Below are 15,237 nucleotides of genomic sequence, written 5' to 3'. Positions count from 1 at the left end.
AGATACTTTAAGTAGTTTACTTTAATAGTTTTGTACTTTTACTTAAAAAAAGTACAAAACTTGTAGGATAGGTAAAAAAAAACAAAACCTAAAACTGTAGGATTAATTATGTTTACTAAGTTTAGGATGACCCCCCTGCAAAAAAATAAAATAAAATAAAATCTTGCCCCCACCCTGGAACCACAACTTATTTTATTGTATTGTAAGGAATCCTTGTACCTCGCCTGGTCTGCAATCCACCATTAATAATTAATCTGCAGGTCATTTAAGATGCACAGCACATGGCCGCATCAGCTATAGGAAGCTTTCCTTTATGTCTTTTTTCAAATTTCCCAAATCCCTTTGTATTATAATAAATTTCCAAATTCCTGCGAAATCTTTAGTGCGTTGGAGTGCCAAGTTATAGCCTGCCCTTGTACTTGTACTTTATTTTCAATCAGATGACAGCAATTCAATAACTCGCCTTAATATATTTCCTCCTTTAATTTTATTGATTTATTTTTAATACTTATTATGACTTAACCAATTATCTTTTTTCCCCACTGTGACTTTATTTCCCTCGTCTGGGATGCGCACAAGCATGATGCTCGCATCCCTCCCATCCTCATCCTCCCTCTCTCGAAAGCCAATCGCAGCCGCCTCCTCCCCGCTAACCATGACCTGCCACTCAGCCTCTCTCATCCAATAGAAAAGTTCATCTGAACGGGACGCTCCGGCGGGGTGGGCTCTGTGGCACGTTGCGATTCGGGTCCAGGTGTGCCATGAAGACAGTGCGCTGAAATTTCTCATTCCGCCTCAAAAGGTAAGAACGACACCGCAGACGAGCGCGTGCATGACACAATTGTCTCTTCGTGTCCGGAGATGTGAGAATAAACCGGGGGTGCTTTGAGAGCTGGAGTGTGGAAATGGACCGGCTCTGGAGTACCGCAATGCAGAGCAGTGAATTACCGGTGCCTCTCAATCGTCATAGGGGTGAAGTGATGTAAGGAACTGCGCAGTTACTTTAAAAGACTGAAGACTGCGACAAAGTCAGCGCTGTCTGGCTTTGCATTTCACTCTGCAGGTTTAGTTCAGAGTGAATCGACTGCAGCACATGCTTTTTAAAAAAGTGCATCAGTGGATGCAGGGAGGAGACTCAAGGTGAAAGTGTCTCATACTGGATGCGTCAAGGGCGCAGAGTGCAGTGGATCCATTATGGCATCTGCTTGGGAAAGTATTAGACAGGGCTACTCCCTTATTGGCCCAAACTGCTGTATATATGCGCTGGAACATCTATCCTCTTAAAACATTAATTCTGAATTATTGTTAAATTAAATGTGTATTGCTATAGAGCCACATCCTGCATACCCTTTGAATATGAACTTAACAGTCAGCCAGATTAGTGCCGCAAACGGCCTGCACTGTAGTGTTCAGTGTATTTGTTGCATAGTGTGAAAGAAATGGAAGTAGCTGTAGGAGTCAGTATAACCAAGGTAACTTCAAATGTGTTTGCTCACATCGCAGGATTGTGTCCCTCCCCTACACTTTCTCTCTTTTCCCCTTGTCTGCTGGGATTTAACAGATTGTAAAAGATGTGACGAGTGTAACGCCTCCTTTCAGATGCTGAAAAGTCCTTCACCAAATGGATTTGGCTGCAAGATTCAGATTATTCCTTATTCAGCCTCGTGTGTCTTTATTCTGTCATTTACATCACTTGTGATCCAAATGCCCGTGCATAAGTAACCCAGCAAACTCAAGATTAAAGCAGCATTACTCGAGTGCCCTGTTGCTGAATTCTAACATTACTATGAATGTGATTTCTGGCAGCCACAAAAGCCACATGCAAACATGGTTATCCAGTCAGCCCCCGAGAGAGACTTGAGGCTTAATACGTGTGCTGACCTAAATTTTTTTCTGGTCTGTCCAAAGAGGATGGTGGTGGGATTATTGCCAGCTGGGAATCGCATGAAAACAAACTCAGATGAATTGATCAGAATTTCCATTATGACAGATTGCAACTTTAATCTGCAAAGCTGTATGAAAGTACTATATATAAAAGTGATTTCTGAATGTGTTTGCACACTTTCAATGTAGCCTGTGTACAGATCTGTGTACCCATATCTAGATGCAAGAGGTGTACTTTCATCTTAGGACAAGATGCACAGACACATAGCTGTGCAGCTATGGTGACATTAGTGCTGAGTCATCATGAGGGCCTTTGAGAAGTCACTGCTGCAGTCTCTGCATGTGGATAAGCTACTGGGTGTATGCCTCTGCTCTCTCACTCCCTCTTTCTGCTTGTTTGAGACAGATGCTGCTAACTGAGAATGATGGCTGTTTGGCCCTTTCTAGGTCTATTTTTTGCCACATTTTTTTTTACCATTCAGCTTCAATTTGCCTTTTAAAGTTTGCATTACTAAAGTGAAGTGCATGTTAATTTTAGTTTTCGTGCATACAGTATATGCCTTTAACTATATAAATGTAATGTTTAATATGTTCAGTTTAATACGGCCTCATTCCATGTGACAGTGTATGAAGATTATCCATTGTAAGCCTGAGTTGATGATGGTTTAGAGCAAATTGAAAGATTTCCGATGCATTTTGAACCAGCAGCAGACACAAAAGAGAAATCTGCAGCTCTTGTATCCTCAACAAGTCAGCAGAGACTTCAAGGAAATTTATAAATAGTATTTGGCTATGTAAAGTGAAGTAACTTGCATACATAGCTGTAGTAGTTGTCTATTCTGTGCCGAACCAGTGCACTTTGCAACACTAATACAAAAATGAGAAGCTGCCAAAATGTAGCATTTACACCCACTAATCCCACAAGATTCGTCACAATTACAGAGTCAGGCTTTTCCTTCATTCCTTTTTTAACCTCCTGAGACCCGAACTCTTCCACAGCATGCATTTTCAATTTCTCTTTCATATTTGGGCATATTGGGACCTGATGAATGTAAAAACAAAGATCGGGGGGCGATCGTGGCTCAAGAGTTGGGCGTTCGCCTTGTAATCGGAAGGTTGCCGGTTCGAGCCCCGGCTTGGACAGTCTCGGTCGTTGTGTCCTTGGGCAAGACACTTCACCCGTTGCCTACTGGTGGTGGTCAGAGGGCCCGGTGGCGCCAGTGTCCGGCAGCCTCGCCTCTGTCAGTGTGCCCCAGGGTGGCTGTGGCTACAATGTAGCTTGCCATCACCAGTGTGTGAATGGGTGGATGACTGGATATGTAAAGCGCTTTAGGGTCCTTAGGGACTAGTAAAAGCGCTATATAAATACAGGCCATTTACCAATTAGCAGATTTTTTTTTTAATCTCATTTTGGTTTTTAAGAAAAATGAGAGCCACATATGAGTATATTCATTTAAAATTTCGATAGAACAGTAGCAGTATAATGTCCTTGTAAGTGGATATCAGGCCCTTGTAGAGCAAAATTGAGTATTTTGGTCTAAATAACCCAAAATGTGATGTCCACATATGTGGACGAAAGGTCCTAGGAGGTTAAATATTGAAACCTGAAATGTAAATGTCATATAAGCAACAACAAGGTCAGCTTACAGTTTATAACAGAGTTGCTTAAAATACAACTAAAGATTTTAGTTGTCATTCTTAAGCAAATTTTTTTCCATATTTCCATCTATATTTACAGTAAACTGAAATCACAAAGGGGAAGAAGCCTTTAGTTAGCTATCAGTGGGCTTACACAAAGGGTGCTAACTAAAGCAGCCTTCCATAAAACAGTATAACTAAAATGACCTCTGAGATGGCTTGTTTGCTTATTAAAACCAAATTCTATCTATATACTAGGTTGTAGATGTGGCTTTGCTGATTTAAAACCTTAACTTTAACTTACTGTTGTTGCCATCTTGCTTTTTTGGAGCATGAATTGATCGTAGTTAAAGGTAACAATTGAGGGCGAGTAAGCTTATTTAGCTAGGAGCATCCATAGACTGAATGGGTGCTACAATAATGCTAAATAACACACAAATAAAATGGTAAAGTTGATGACAAAAAATAGACTTATTGGAAGAACAAAACAGAATATATTATCTTTTAGATAACTGATAGAAATTCAGTGACCCTAATTAGCGATGGTGAGATCAAATAGATAGCTAGCATGTGCAAAGCTGTAAAACTTAAATGGGTTATATTAATCTCTACCCCTACAGTTGTTATGAAGAGATAAATTACCCATTAATACTAAAAAAGAACCTATCTGCACAGGGCTGTAAACCTGTGTATTTCTGTTGTAAATAACAGTATTTTAAAATGGGAGTTATGGTCAGGAGTGCACATAAGTGGTCCGCAGGTGCACATTCGCTGTCAAAATAAAAGACGCGCACCAGATAAGAAGCTGCAACGCACATTTGCGTACATAAGATTTTCTGGAAGAGGACAGACATTTGTTTAGAACTCTTAAAGATGTCGAAGAAATAAGCTACTTTAAGCAATTACTCTGGTGTTCTTCCACTTCCAAAGAAATGTCCGAAGGAGTCCGAACCGCAAAAGAAGCGCGTATTCTCGGAAAAGTGGTTGCAGGAGGTGAGCTGGCTTCAAACAAATGATGAATGCACAGAGATGTGGTGCAGAATATGCCGTGAAAATCCCACTCTAGCGGACAAAAACAGTGCCTTTTATATGTACGCAAACGTGCGTTGCAACTTCTTATCTGGTGCGAATGTGCACCTGCGGACCACTTATGTGCACCCCTGGTTATGGTAACTAATTGGCTCTTGGAGTCAGCCTCAAGTGGCCAGTCCTGGAACTGCATTTACTGGTTGCCACTTGGTCCCCAGCACAGCTGCAAAGTAGCAAACACTGCCAAGACAGGGGAAAAACAGACAATCATAAAGGGATTCCTCAATTTCTTTATGAGATAATGATATAAAATGTGTTCTCCACAAGAGATTTTAAAACTTTACACAGAGATATCCAATTTCCAGCTTAACCCATCCTGTTAACCAATCCAAGGTCATACTTAACATATCCATGCCTCTGTGAGTCATTCCTTCTGTTTTTCACACTGTCATGTTTGACATAGTTTTCTGCTGTTGCAAACACACACACCAACACACAGCAGCAGTACTGTCATTTCATCCTGTAGGAGTGATGCGTAAGCATGTTTCATGGCACTGCGGGAGCCCTTAAGTAATGCTGAGCTACAATGTGTTTTGTTCATATGCAGGCAGTTGTGGGGTTTCAGTGTTTGAGCATGCACTCAGACAGTGCAGGTATGTGTGTTTGTGCAGGTGCACTTTCTTGTGGTTGTGCACCCACCCAGCTCACACTGCATTGTACTGCTGAGTCACTGACATCCTGAATCATTTATATTCACAGGGAGGATTCCAGCTTGCTCTGCACTGACTGCTTCTGGTCTGCAAAGTCCAGTAAATAGCATGTAGTGTCATTAGCCTGTTTTGAGTGACATAAGTGTTTTGAAGAAATAAAATAAATTGCACTGAATAATGAAACAAATGATGACATAGATCCTGAAGGAAAAGCCCTCCTTCCTCTCTGTCTCTTTCAGCCCTTCCCGGTTCATGTCCTGTCCATCGACTTTTCTCTCCATCCACCTCCATCCCTCTGAGTCAGTCTGCTGACTGCCATGGCTTCCACTGCTTTATTGCTGCTGGCTCTCTCCTCCTTCCCCTCGCTCACAGGTAAGAAAACTAATGATGCCTAAAAATAACACATGCTCTCTCAAAATGATGTTGAGGGGAAAAAAGATATTATTGTGCAGCCTTTAATGTTTAATGTTTCTACTCTTCTAGTGGCAGTTTTGTTTGGTGAGCCCAGAATATATGGTGGTGAGTTGGTTTTGTCATAATAAAAGGACTCTAAAAGAGCTAATTCAGGATTATTTTTGATCTAATATGTATGAACTAACTAATTTGTTCTGTATCAGAGGATGCTACTGGTTACGGCCCCATATTTGAAGAGGAGCCTGTGGATGTGGTTTACATCGAAGACTCACCTGATGGGAGAATCTCCATGAACTGCAGAGCACGTGCTAACCCCCCAGCTACATACAGGTTACAAGCCGGTGCACGATAGTTTTCCTAAATAAGAAATACATTAAATTACATTACAGGATGTCACATTTGAATTGCTGCTAGGTGGCGTCGGGATAACTGGGAAATCAAGCTCAAGGAGCAGCCGGATGAACACTACAGCCTGGTGGGGGGGAATTTGGTAATCACCAATCCAATCCAGAAGAAACATGCTGGGACGTACGTCTGTGTGGCCAGGAATATTTACGGCACCGTTATCAGCAAAGAGGCCAGAGTCAAGTTTGGATGTGAGTATAATGTTAATATAGTTAAAACTGAACTAAAAACTAAAATTATATGTAAAAAAAACCAAAACATTTTAGGTCACTCAAATAAAACTTTAAACTAGACATTTGAAAAAGCGAAATAAAACTAACTCAAAAAATATACAGGAAAGATTCTTAGTTTTTGTGTTTGTTAATTTAGTAAAGAGTTGTTATTAAAACTTGTCTTTTAAGGCTTTGATGGTCATATTTATTGACATTTTGGATGCCTACAAGAATGTGAGTCAAGTTATGTGTTTTTATTCTATTAACTGTATTGACTTTCCTAAGTCTTGCCTCTGACGTATGCCTTCCATACAATAAAAACTAATAAAGACCAAAGTTGCTTTTTAAACTAAACTGAAACTGAACTAAATTAAAAGCAAAAAGTCAAAGAAATAAAGTTAAAAATGTATTTGAAAGTGAATACCACCAAGCACGGCATTCCTGCTTAAGTTCAGTGTTGACATCTTGAGCTGAATATGTTCTTGGCTTTAGCTTCAGGTTCGACAGCGTGTCTGCTCACATTATCTCCAACTCATTAAGGTTGTGACGATTGAGTTCCTTGACTGGTCCAGATTATTTTAGTGTTGATATTTATGTATTAATTTCAACTGTAACGTCCTCAGACTGGCATACAGATAAAGACTAAGTGGAGATCAAATGGAAAAAACCTAAGCCAGGTATGGCAGTTCCAAATCACTAAGGCTGAGGCTCAGGTGGTAGAACGGGTCTTCTACCAATCGAACAAATAAAAGCTACCAGTAAATCTACCAGTACAAGAGTGGTACAAATGTGTGTGTGATTGCGTGATAGAGTCTTGTAGGAAAAGCAAATTGAACATTTAACTACGTAGAAAGGCACTATGTAAGTACCATTTACAGAAGAGAGGACAACACAGACTAAAATCTAGAAAGCAACACAGCAAGTTTTCATCTTTGAGGGAATGCTCTTTGAATCATAATACTTATCAAACACTGTGTTGACTCATTGAGCTCCTTAATGACTAAAGCTTATTCACACCTTTGAGCAGTTTTGCAGTGGCTGAACTTTGACCCCCGTGTACTTTCTGTGTAGTTCTGGGTGAGTTTCCTGATGAAGAGAGAGAGCCAGTTTATGTCAAAGAAGGACAGGGAGCAGTTCTGTTGTGTGTACCTCCAAAAGCCTGGCCACGTATGTACATGTCTTCAAGAATTACACCTAAAATTCATCATTCAAACAGTGTGTAGATTTCAGAGGTGCAAACAAGAAAACGTGGCCTATGCATCTCTCCCTCTTTCTGTTCCCTTTCAGAGGAGGTTACCTACCGCTGGATCTACAATGAGTTCCCAGTGTTCCTGAACACAGACCGTCGTAGGTTTGTCTCCCAGAAGACTGGGAACCTCTACATTGCCAAGGTGGAAGCTCAGGATGCGGGAAACTACTCTTGCTTTGTTTCTAGTCCCGTCTTAGGAAAGAGTGTTTTCTCCAAATTCATCCCTCTCATCCCCTTACCCCCTGACGATGGTTAGTCACCGTGCTGCAACGATACCGGAAAAGGATTTTTGCATGCTTTATTATTGTATATATAATGAAGCCTTTTCTCTTAGGTGAGGAGAGAAAATACCCAGCAGACATCAGGGTGAAGTTCCCAGATACGACTGCCATGCTGGCCTCTAATATTACATTAGAATGCTTTGCTCTTGGAAAGTAAGTTTTTCTTAGTATAATTCATGTACACATGCAAGCATTGCATAACACTGATGCATTCAAATACCATAGGAAAGAGTTTATGTGGAAACAATAATGGAAATAGTTGACTTTTTTTTAAAAAACTAGGCAAGGTAACAAGAGCACACATTTGATTCCCTTTTACTGATAATTAATTGGTATAAATGCGAGCAGATGCCACGTAAAAACAACTTTTTGCAGTCATTTGTAAGTCATTTACAGAAACTGGACTTTCAATAGAAATACAATCACATGCAGAAAAATGCAAAGAAGAATGGCTCAAAAAGAAAAAAATGTTTGGATTGTTAAATGACTGAGTCAAAATCCATATTTAAAAACCACTGAAATATTATAGTCCTGTTTCAAACTCAAGAAAACCTGGAAACAGTCTGTAACTAAAGGGGTTGTATACTTACGTGTTCCAAATAGGAACGTTATATCTTTTGAATATCTTGTGTTATATCGTTTAAATTATTCTTAAGTTTGCATTCATGTACAGTGCCTAACCAATTTATTCGACTAACTGTCATAAAAACAAGAAAATAAAACTATTCGAGTGATCTGTCAAAAACCTGTGTAAAACTAAAAACTGTATTGGCAAATTACAAACTCAATTCACATTCTTATGTTCAAATTCAGCCTGTTCTCACTCCCGAGGTGTAATACAGTGATGATTTTGTCAAGTCCTGAGGTGTTCCTTCTGCGTTCTTATGCTACGCCTGGGTTATGGATAAAATCCAGTAGAATGACTCTCCCAGGGTAATACACGTCCCAGCCATGTATTCCAGCCCTAACCCTAACTTTATTCCTAAACTAGTGTTGTCAGCACGGCGTCGATGCATCAGCGCGGTTAGCTCATTAATGCGTTAGCGCAGTCCAGCTCCACACGCGGGGAGATCCGCGTTAACTCACTAAAGGAGATTTGTCGCATTAATGCGGTTATGGTGTTAACGTCATTTTAACAAGATTAATGCTGACAGCACTACCTTAAACCTAACCATAACCTTATCCCTAACCATAACCAGGACTTTAGACATTAGATAGTGTTTTCCAAAGCGATTTAAGTAAAACGAATGCAGATTAATTCCAAACGGTTCCCATGTTTCCTCATTTCCTCATCTCGTAAAATAGGGAGATCTCATTAAAACAAATTTTTCTGTTCAAGTATGCAAGTAAAAAACTGTAATTTTGCTTCTTAATCCAAAAATAATAATGAGTCTTTTCTTTTTTTGCTTTTTTACAACAGTAAAATTGGAAATTTATTGAGAACAATTATATTTTACATTAAGATTACTTTGTACAAAGAGTTTGTGAATATTCTTGGATTGCCTATTACAGAAATAGAAAAATGATTTGGGTAATGAACAGTTCTGTTAATTTAAACTGGCTGGTGGTCTAAGACATTTTTTTATACTTTTTAAAATACTTTTATTTTTTGTATACCTTTATCTGTAGGGACTGCATCAAAGAAGAGCCTCTGGTTAGTTTGCTTTACTATCACATCAACAAACTAACTGTATTTTCTGCACAGTCCCATCCCACATATTGTATGGAGGAAGGTTGATGCTACAGACCTCCCGGCTAATCATGAAATCAGTGAATCGGGGGCCGTGCTTCATCTGTTTAATGTACAGTACGAAGATGTGGGATTTTATGACTGTGAAGCCATCAACACTAAAGGAAAGGACTGGCACAAGGCCTGGCTCTATGTGGAGTGTAAGTCATTTGTCAGAGCTCAGTGACTTGCCTGTCTGTGTTATCCAGTAATGTATAGTGATTCCCATTATATTTTTCCAGCTGCTCCGGAGTGGGCAGAGACCATCAATAACACGATGAAAGACATTGGCTCAGAGCACACCATGCGCTGTGTGGCATCAGGGAAACCCTTCCCTTTCATCCGCTGGTATAAAGATGGATATATGGTAAAAACTCTTTGACATGTTGTGTGAAACTGGGCAATATGATATCTCAGCTTGGCTTTACAGTTGCTTTGTGTAAGTCTTCTTTGGCTCAAGTACACGTTTGGGTTGTGTTTTTACTAGTATGGTAAAGGTGAGCTGAAGTTTTCCAGCCTGACTTTTGCTGACTCCGGGATGTATCAGTGCATCGCTGAGAACTACTGGGGCATCAAATACGCCAACGCTGAGCTGCGAGTCATCGGTACTCTGATTTAGTGAATTTTGACATTTAAAAGCACAACTGAACTGCTATATTATGGTTTAAGACAGGTATTAAACACAAAATGACACTTCTAACCTCCCTCCAGCCTGTGCGCCAACATTCGAGTTCAACCCTGTGAAGAAGCAGCTTCTCGGAGCTAAAGACGGACGTGTGGTGATTGAGTGTAAACCCAGAGCGGCTCCTAGACCTCGATTCACCTGGACAAAGGGCAAAGAGCTCCTCTACAACAGCTCACGGTCAGCCTAATACCTCAGCTTTACTCTTTTGCTTGTTGAAAAAAGGCACATCAGGAAGCTTAACTGCTTATGTCCATATTCACAGCATTTCAATCATGTTTGACGGGAGTCTGGAGATCTTGAATGCCACCAAAAACGATGAAGGGGTTTACACCTGCTTTGCGGAGAATGACAGAGGAAAGGCCAACAGCTCTGGCTATCTCACCATCACAGGTCAGCGCATGTATATGTGTGCATCTAAACAGAGTAAAGATCCCACAATCTAGAATGATTTTTAAGTGTATCTATAATATTCTTTTGCTTAGAGGCTACCAGCATCACAGTAGCACCTGAGGACACTGAGGTTAGAGTTGGTGACGAGGTGATTCTGAAGTGTCAAGCTTCATACGACCCCATGCTGGACATCACATTTATCTGGGCTATAGACTTCAGAGTCATCGACTTTAATGCAGAGTGGCAACAATATGAACGTGTCATGGTAGGGTTGGTGATTTATTACAGCCATATTTATGTTAAACCTTCTTCGAAGATGCAGACTAAAGATCTTCTGTATACTTCACCCACTTTTCTCATTATCCTTTTCTCCTTTGGGTTTCCTTCCTTCTATTATGCTGTTGTTTCCTGTCATTTAGAACGAAGATGGTGTTGGCGACCTGAGAATATTGAACGCTCAAATTTGGCACGAAGGTCGCTACACCTGCACGGCTCAGACTGTTGTGGACAGTGACACTGCCTACTGTGATCTCAAGATTGTAGGTCAGTCTGAGCATGAGGTGAACACAGATGTAAAGAGTCAAGTATAGTCTTAGAAAGCTATGAAGGAAAGTTCTCAGTGCCAGCCCACATCAGCAAGTGATGGCAAAGCTGTAACATTTTCATGGATCCAATGAGGAAATCTCATATAAAAGTATGCTATGTAAGCTGCTGTAGCCTGCCTAGTGTTGCTGCAGATCTGCAAGCTACTTGGGAACCCACCCCCAGCTCAATATTTTTCCATGCTAGCAAATAGGCATGACATCTTTTGCCATTAAAGTCTGTTCTGAGGTGCTAGAACAAAGCAACACTGCTGAATATAAGTGACTACAGAAAAACTGGAATTATTTTTATCCCCCTTATACTCATTTTTCCATGTGTTTTCATTCTCCTCCCTCATCTGATCCCCAAACCCCAGGTGTTCCTGGTCCTCCTGGTGTGATTCGGGTGGAAGAGATTGGGGACACGTGGGTGAAGCTGTGGTGGACTAAAGGAGCTGAGCATAATAGCCCTATTCTCTACTATACCATTCAGACCAGACACTACTGGGCTCTATATGAAGATGACTGGAGGAATGCCAGCACTTGTGAGTACTGCTCGCTGCCAGCAGGGGGCCAACTCACGCCACAGATATGATAAACTAAAGCATCCTTTACTATTTTTAGGCTCTGAAACAAATGAGTATGATCTGTGATTCTTTTGGATATAAATTACTTAAAAAATAATAGATATATTTATTATTATTATTTTCATCATTTAAATGTTCCTTGTGTCCTTCAGCTCCAACTGTTCTTGATGGCAGTATGGAGAAAGCAGAGGTGACAGACTTGTATCCTTGGATGGAATATCAGTTTAGGATCATTGCTACTAATGAGCATGGCTCTGGAGAGGCCAGTATCCCCTCCCTCAAGATCAAAACCTGGGACGCTCGTAAGGATAAAAAAGAAATTGAAGTTGTGATATGTTAGATATGCTATTTTAAAAATACTAATGATAAACTATTTTCTTGCCCTCAGCACCAGTTGTGTCTCCCACCAATCTGGCCGGTTATGGAGGTCGAAATGGTGAGATAATCATCACGTGGACAGTAGGTGTCTCTGCTTGACTTCCTCATTCGCAAGTTCCATTTTAACAGTTGAATTTTACTGGAAACTGTTTCAACTTGTGACCTTTAGCCCGTGGAGCCTTGGTACTTCTATGGTAAGAAGTTTGGCTACATCGTCGCGTTTAAGCCTCACGATGCTTACGACTGGTGGTACGAGACCATCTCGGACCCTGAGACAAGACGACACGTTCACAGAGACACCTATTTCATCCCCACTGAGGAAGACTTCCAGGTGCGAGAGTTTCAGGTGAAGATCAAGTCATTTAATGTGAAAGGAGACGGACCCTACACCCTCACAAAGGTCATCTACTATCCACGAGATGGTAAGACCTTTGCTTTGGGCTTGATCACATTCCTGTTTTTATTACCGTGGAAACTATGAGCACCTTTTTCAATTTCATTTTTCTCCATCTTCTTCAGTACCTACAGAATCTCCAACAGATATCTACGCTAGGCCTGTGTCCTCCACTGAAGCTCTGGTTTGGTGGTTGCCAGTGGTTGACACTGGAACAGGCCTACAACAGTATATTGAGGGATACCAGGTACAGAACCGCAGAGAGATTAGATAGTTGCATTAACAATCAGTTGAACGGGGGTCCATTCCATAACAATCCCATATCCTGTCATCTAGGTCAGATACTGGAGAAAATATGATGATCCGGAACCAGGTGCCAATCGTATTTTTGTCTCAGCCTCAGTCAATCAGACAAGGCTGGAAAATATGCTGCCAGATTCACACTACCTCATCGAGGTCCGTGCCTACAATGGAGCAGGCCTCGGACCCCCTGGAGAAATGTGTGAGATGTTCACCAAGAGGCCACGTAAGACAGAGCATAACTATAATAAGATTTATAATAAGGAGCAAATCTGCATTTGGAGACTCAATAAATGATCTCTTTACAGCACCACCAGATCCTCCCAGGATGTGGCGATACATCAGTTGGACAGGGAAATGGCTGTATGTGTGGTGGGATCATATCCAGTACGACTGGTTCGGTAATATTTCCTTCCCGCTGTACTACAAGGTTTGTAAAGTGTTTCTCTTTTAATTAGAGTTAAAACAAGTTTCTCACGTCTGTCGTATAGCGATAACAGGATTGCTGAAGCCCTTCCATGTTTCTCATCATCTGCCAGGTCATGTTCAGAAAGTCAGGCTACATCTATGGGAAGGTCTACATCACTGGCTGGCACTTCATGGACTTCCCCATGCCTCAGGTTGGAGATTATGAACTGATGGTGCGCGGCCGTTATGAAGGAGGAGATGGCCCAATCAGGAGGATTAAGATTCTGGGTAAAGCTCAGAAAAATCATTAAATAAAAATGAAAGTCTTCACCCATTTTACCTACTTTTCAATCACTTTTTTGTGTGTTTGATGTTGTTTCTTCTTCTTCCTCAGGTCATGCATCCACAATCACGCCCACCTTAAGCCTGGTGTCTTTGGTGCTGCTGGCACTGTGCGTTGTGGGACTGGAAATTTAAGCCTGCCTCAAGCAACATGTATATAACAGACTCTGGGAAGCAAATACACGGACCATATTGAGGATCTAGTCTTTATTATCAAACAGTCTTCACATTGATGCTCACTAAGATGCCACATCCTGCATCCTTCTAGCTTTTGTTCAGGTGTAACACAATACTGGAAAAAGAAAATTGTTTCTCAAAAATAAGATTTGTTGTTAATCCAAATGCTTTTCTAGACCAATTACCAACCATATTTGTATACCATCATATGACAAGATCTAAAATGTCTTGAATGGATTATATGACAAGGCACATGATTCTCCAAACACTGTGTAGATAGAAATAAATGCACAAGGAAAAGAAAGTTTAAGTTGTTTGTCAAGCGAAAAGTGCGATTTTCCAGTCTCTTAAGTTATTTTCTATTAATTCTTTTTGTTGGAAAAATTATGATTTCTTTTTACACAGACAGTCTCCATCTCTCTGTTAAATCAGTCATTAGTATGTACACAAAAATATAATAAGAAATGCTTTTGGTTATTTTTAAAAAGTGTTTATGAAAACTATGTAAGTTATTTGTGAATAGCGTTTTTTCTTCTTCTTTTTTAAATTTATTTATTGAAACAGGAGTAATGCTACCAACGATGGGGACAGAATGTTGGTGGGGGAGCTGTGGGTTTCGCAATGACTCTAAATTGTTATTCGGAGTTATTAACAATGAAAGACATATCGCTTTGACATCTACTACTGTATATCACCTGGATCTGTACGCTAACTTCTTTTGTGTCAAGCTGCAAAACCATTAAACCGAATGCAACAAACAAATGACAACTGTGTACTTGTGAAATTTTCTCAATGCGTCCCAACTGAGTCCCAACAAATGACACAACTTAATTATTTTTGGAGGATTTGTGGAAATGTGATGTGTGTTTTCAGTCAACAGATGGCAGTACAGCCACATGTTGTTAGCCACTGTTTTAGTTACCCATCACTGTACTTGCTAAGTGTTTTGTTCTTAACCTGAGTAAAACTTAATAACAGTCACTGCTTGTAGAGAAAACAGGGAGAGAGCTTGGCGGGTATGTAGGCACACATACTGCTTATGCTGCTTTGCTTATACTGGGTTAAGACCTTTGTTGCTTTAATTCTTCATGCCATAGATTCAACAAGGTGCTGGACACATTCCTCTGTGATTTAGTTCCATATTAACATGACATCATTATACAGTCACTGCAGTTTGCCTAAAATCTCCTTTCCACCACATCCCAAAAGTGCTCTACTGAATGAAGATCTGGTGACTGTGGAGGCCAGTGAGCTCATTATTATATTTATAAAAACACAGTTTGAGATGACTTTAGCGACATGGCGCGTTATCCTGTGGTCATAAAGGAATGGGCATGGTCAGCAGAAATACTCAGGTTTGTTGTGACGTTTAAAGGATGCTTATTTGGTATGCCATGCAATCATACAACCACTGTGGCCTAAACCACTGATAATGGGCAGCAGA

General features: G+C 40.5%; 1 protein-coding gene across 1 annotated transcript; it reads left to right on the top strand.

The window, feature by feature from the left end:
- The first annotated feature begins 685 nt into the window (after positions 1-685).
- Positions 686-14,305, top strand: cntn1b (contactin 1b). Its single transcript, XM_086269324.1, has 24 exons — positions 686-802; positions 5,501-5,633; positions 5,745-5,780; positions 5,879-6,005; positions 6,090-6,271; positions 7,364-7,459; positions 7,580-7,792; positions 7,876-7,975; positions 9,528-9,712; positions 9,794-9,918; positions 10,039-10,156; positions 10,263-10,413; positions 10,499-10,626; positions 10,719-10,891; positions 11,046-11,169; positions 11,585-11,752; positions 11,947-12,096; positions 12,183-12,253; positions 12,342-12,594; positions 12,692-12,813; positions 12,903-13,092; positions 13,175-13,296; positions 13,406-13,562; positions 13,669-14,305. The coding sequence occupies exons 2-24, from the start codon at positions 5,579-5,581 to the stop codon at positions 13,749-13,751; spliced, it is 3,129 nt and encodes a 1,042-aa protein (XP_086125450.1). The 5' UTR covers positions 686-802; positions 5,501-5,578; the 3' UTR covers positions 13,752-14,305.
- Positions 14,306-15,237: the final 932 nt, after the last annotated feature.

The sequence above is a fragment of the Aulonocara sp. 'chitande type north' Nkhata Bay genome, linkage group LG17 (assembly GCF_057382095.1).
Source record: "Aulonocara sp. 'chitande type north' Nkhata Bay isolate Kocher_YH1m ecotype deep benthic linkage group LG17, A_spYH_male_GT1.1, whole genome shotgun sequence".
NCBI lineage: Eukaryota > Metazoa > Chordata > Actinopteri > Cichliformes > Cichlidae > Aulonocara > Aulonocara sp. 'chitande type north' Nkhata Bay.
This window is presented reverse-complemented; position numbering and strand designations above follow the sequence as displayed.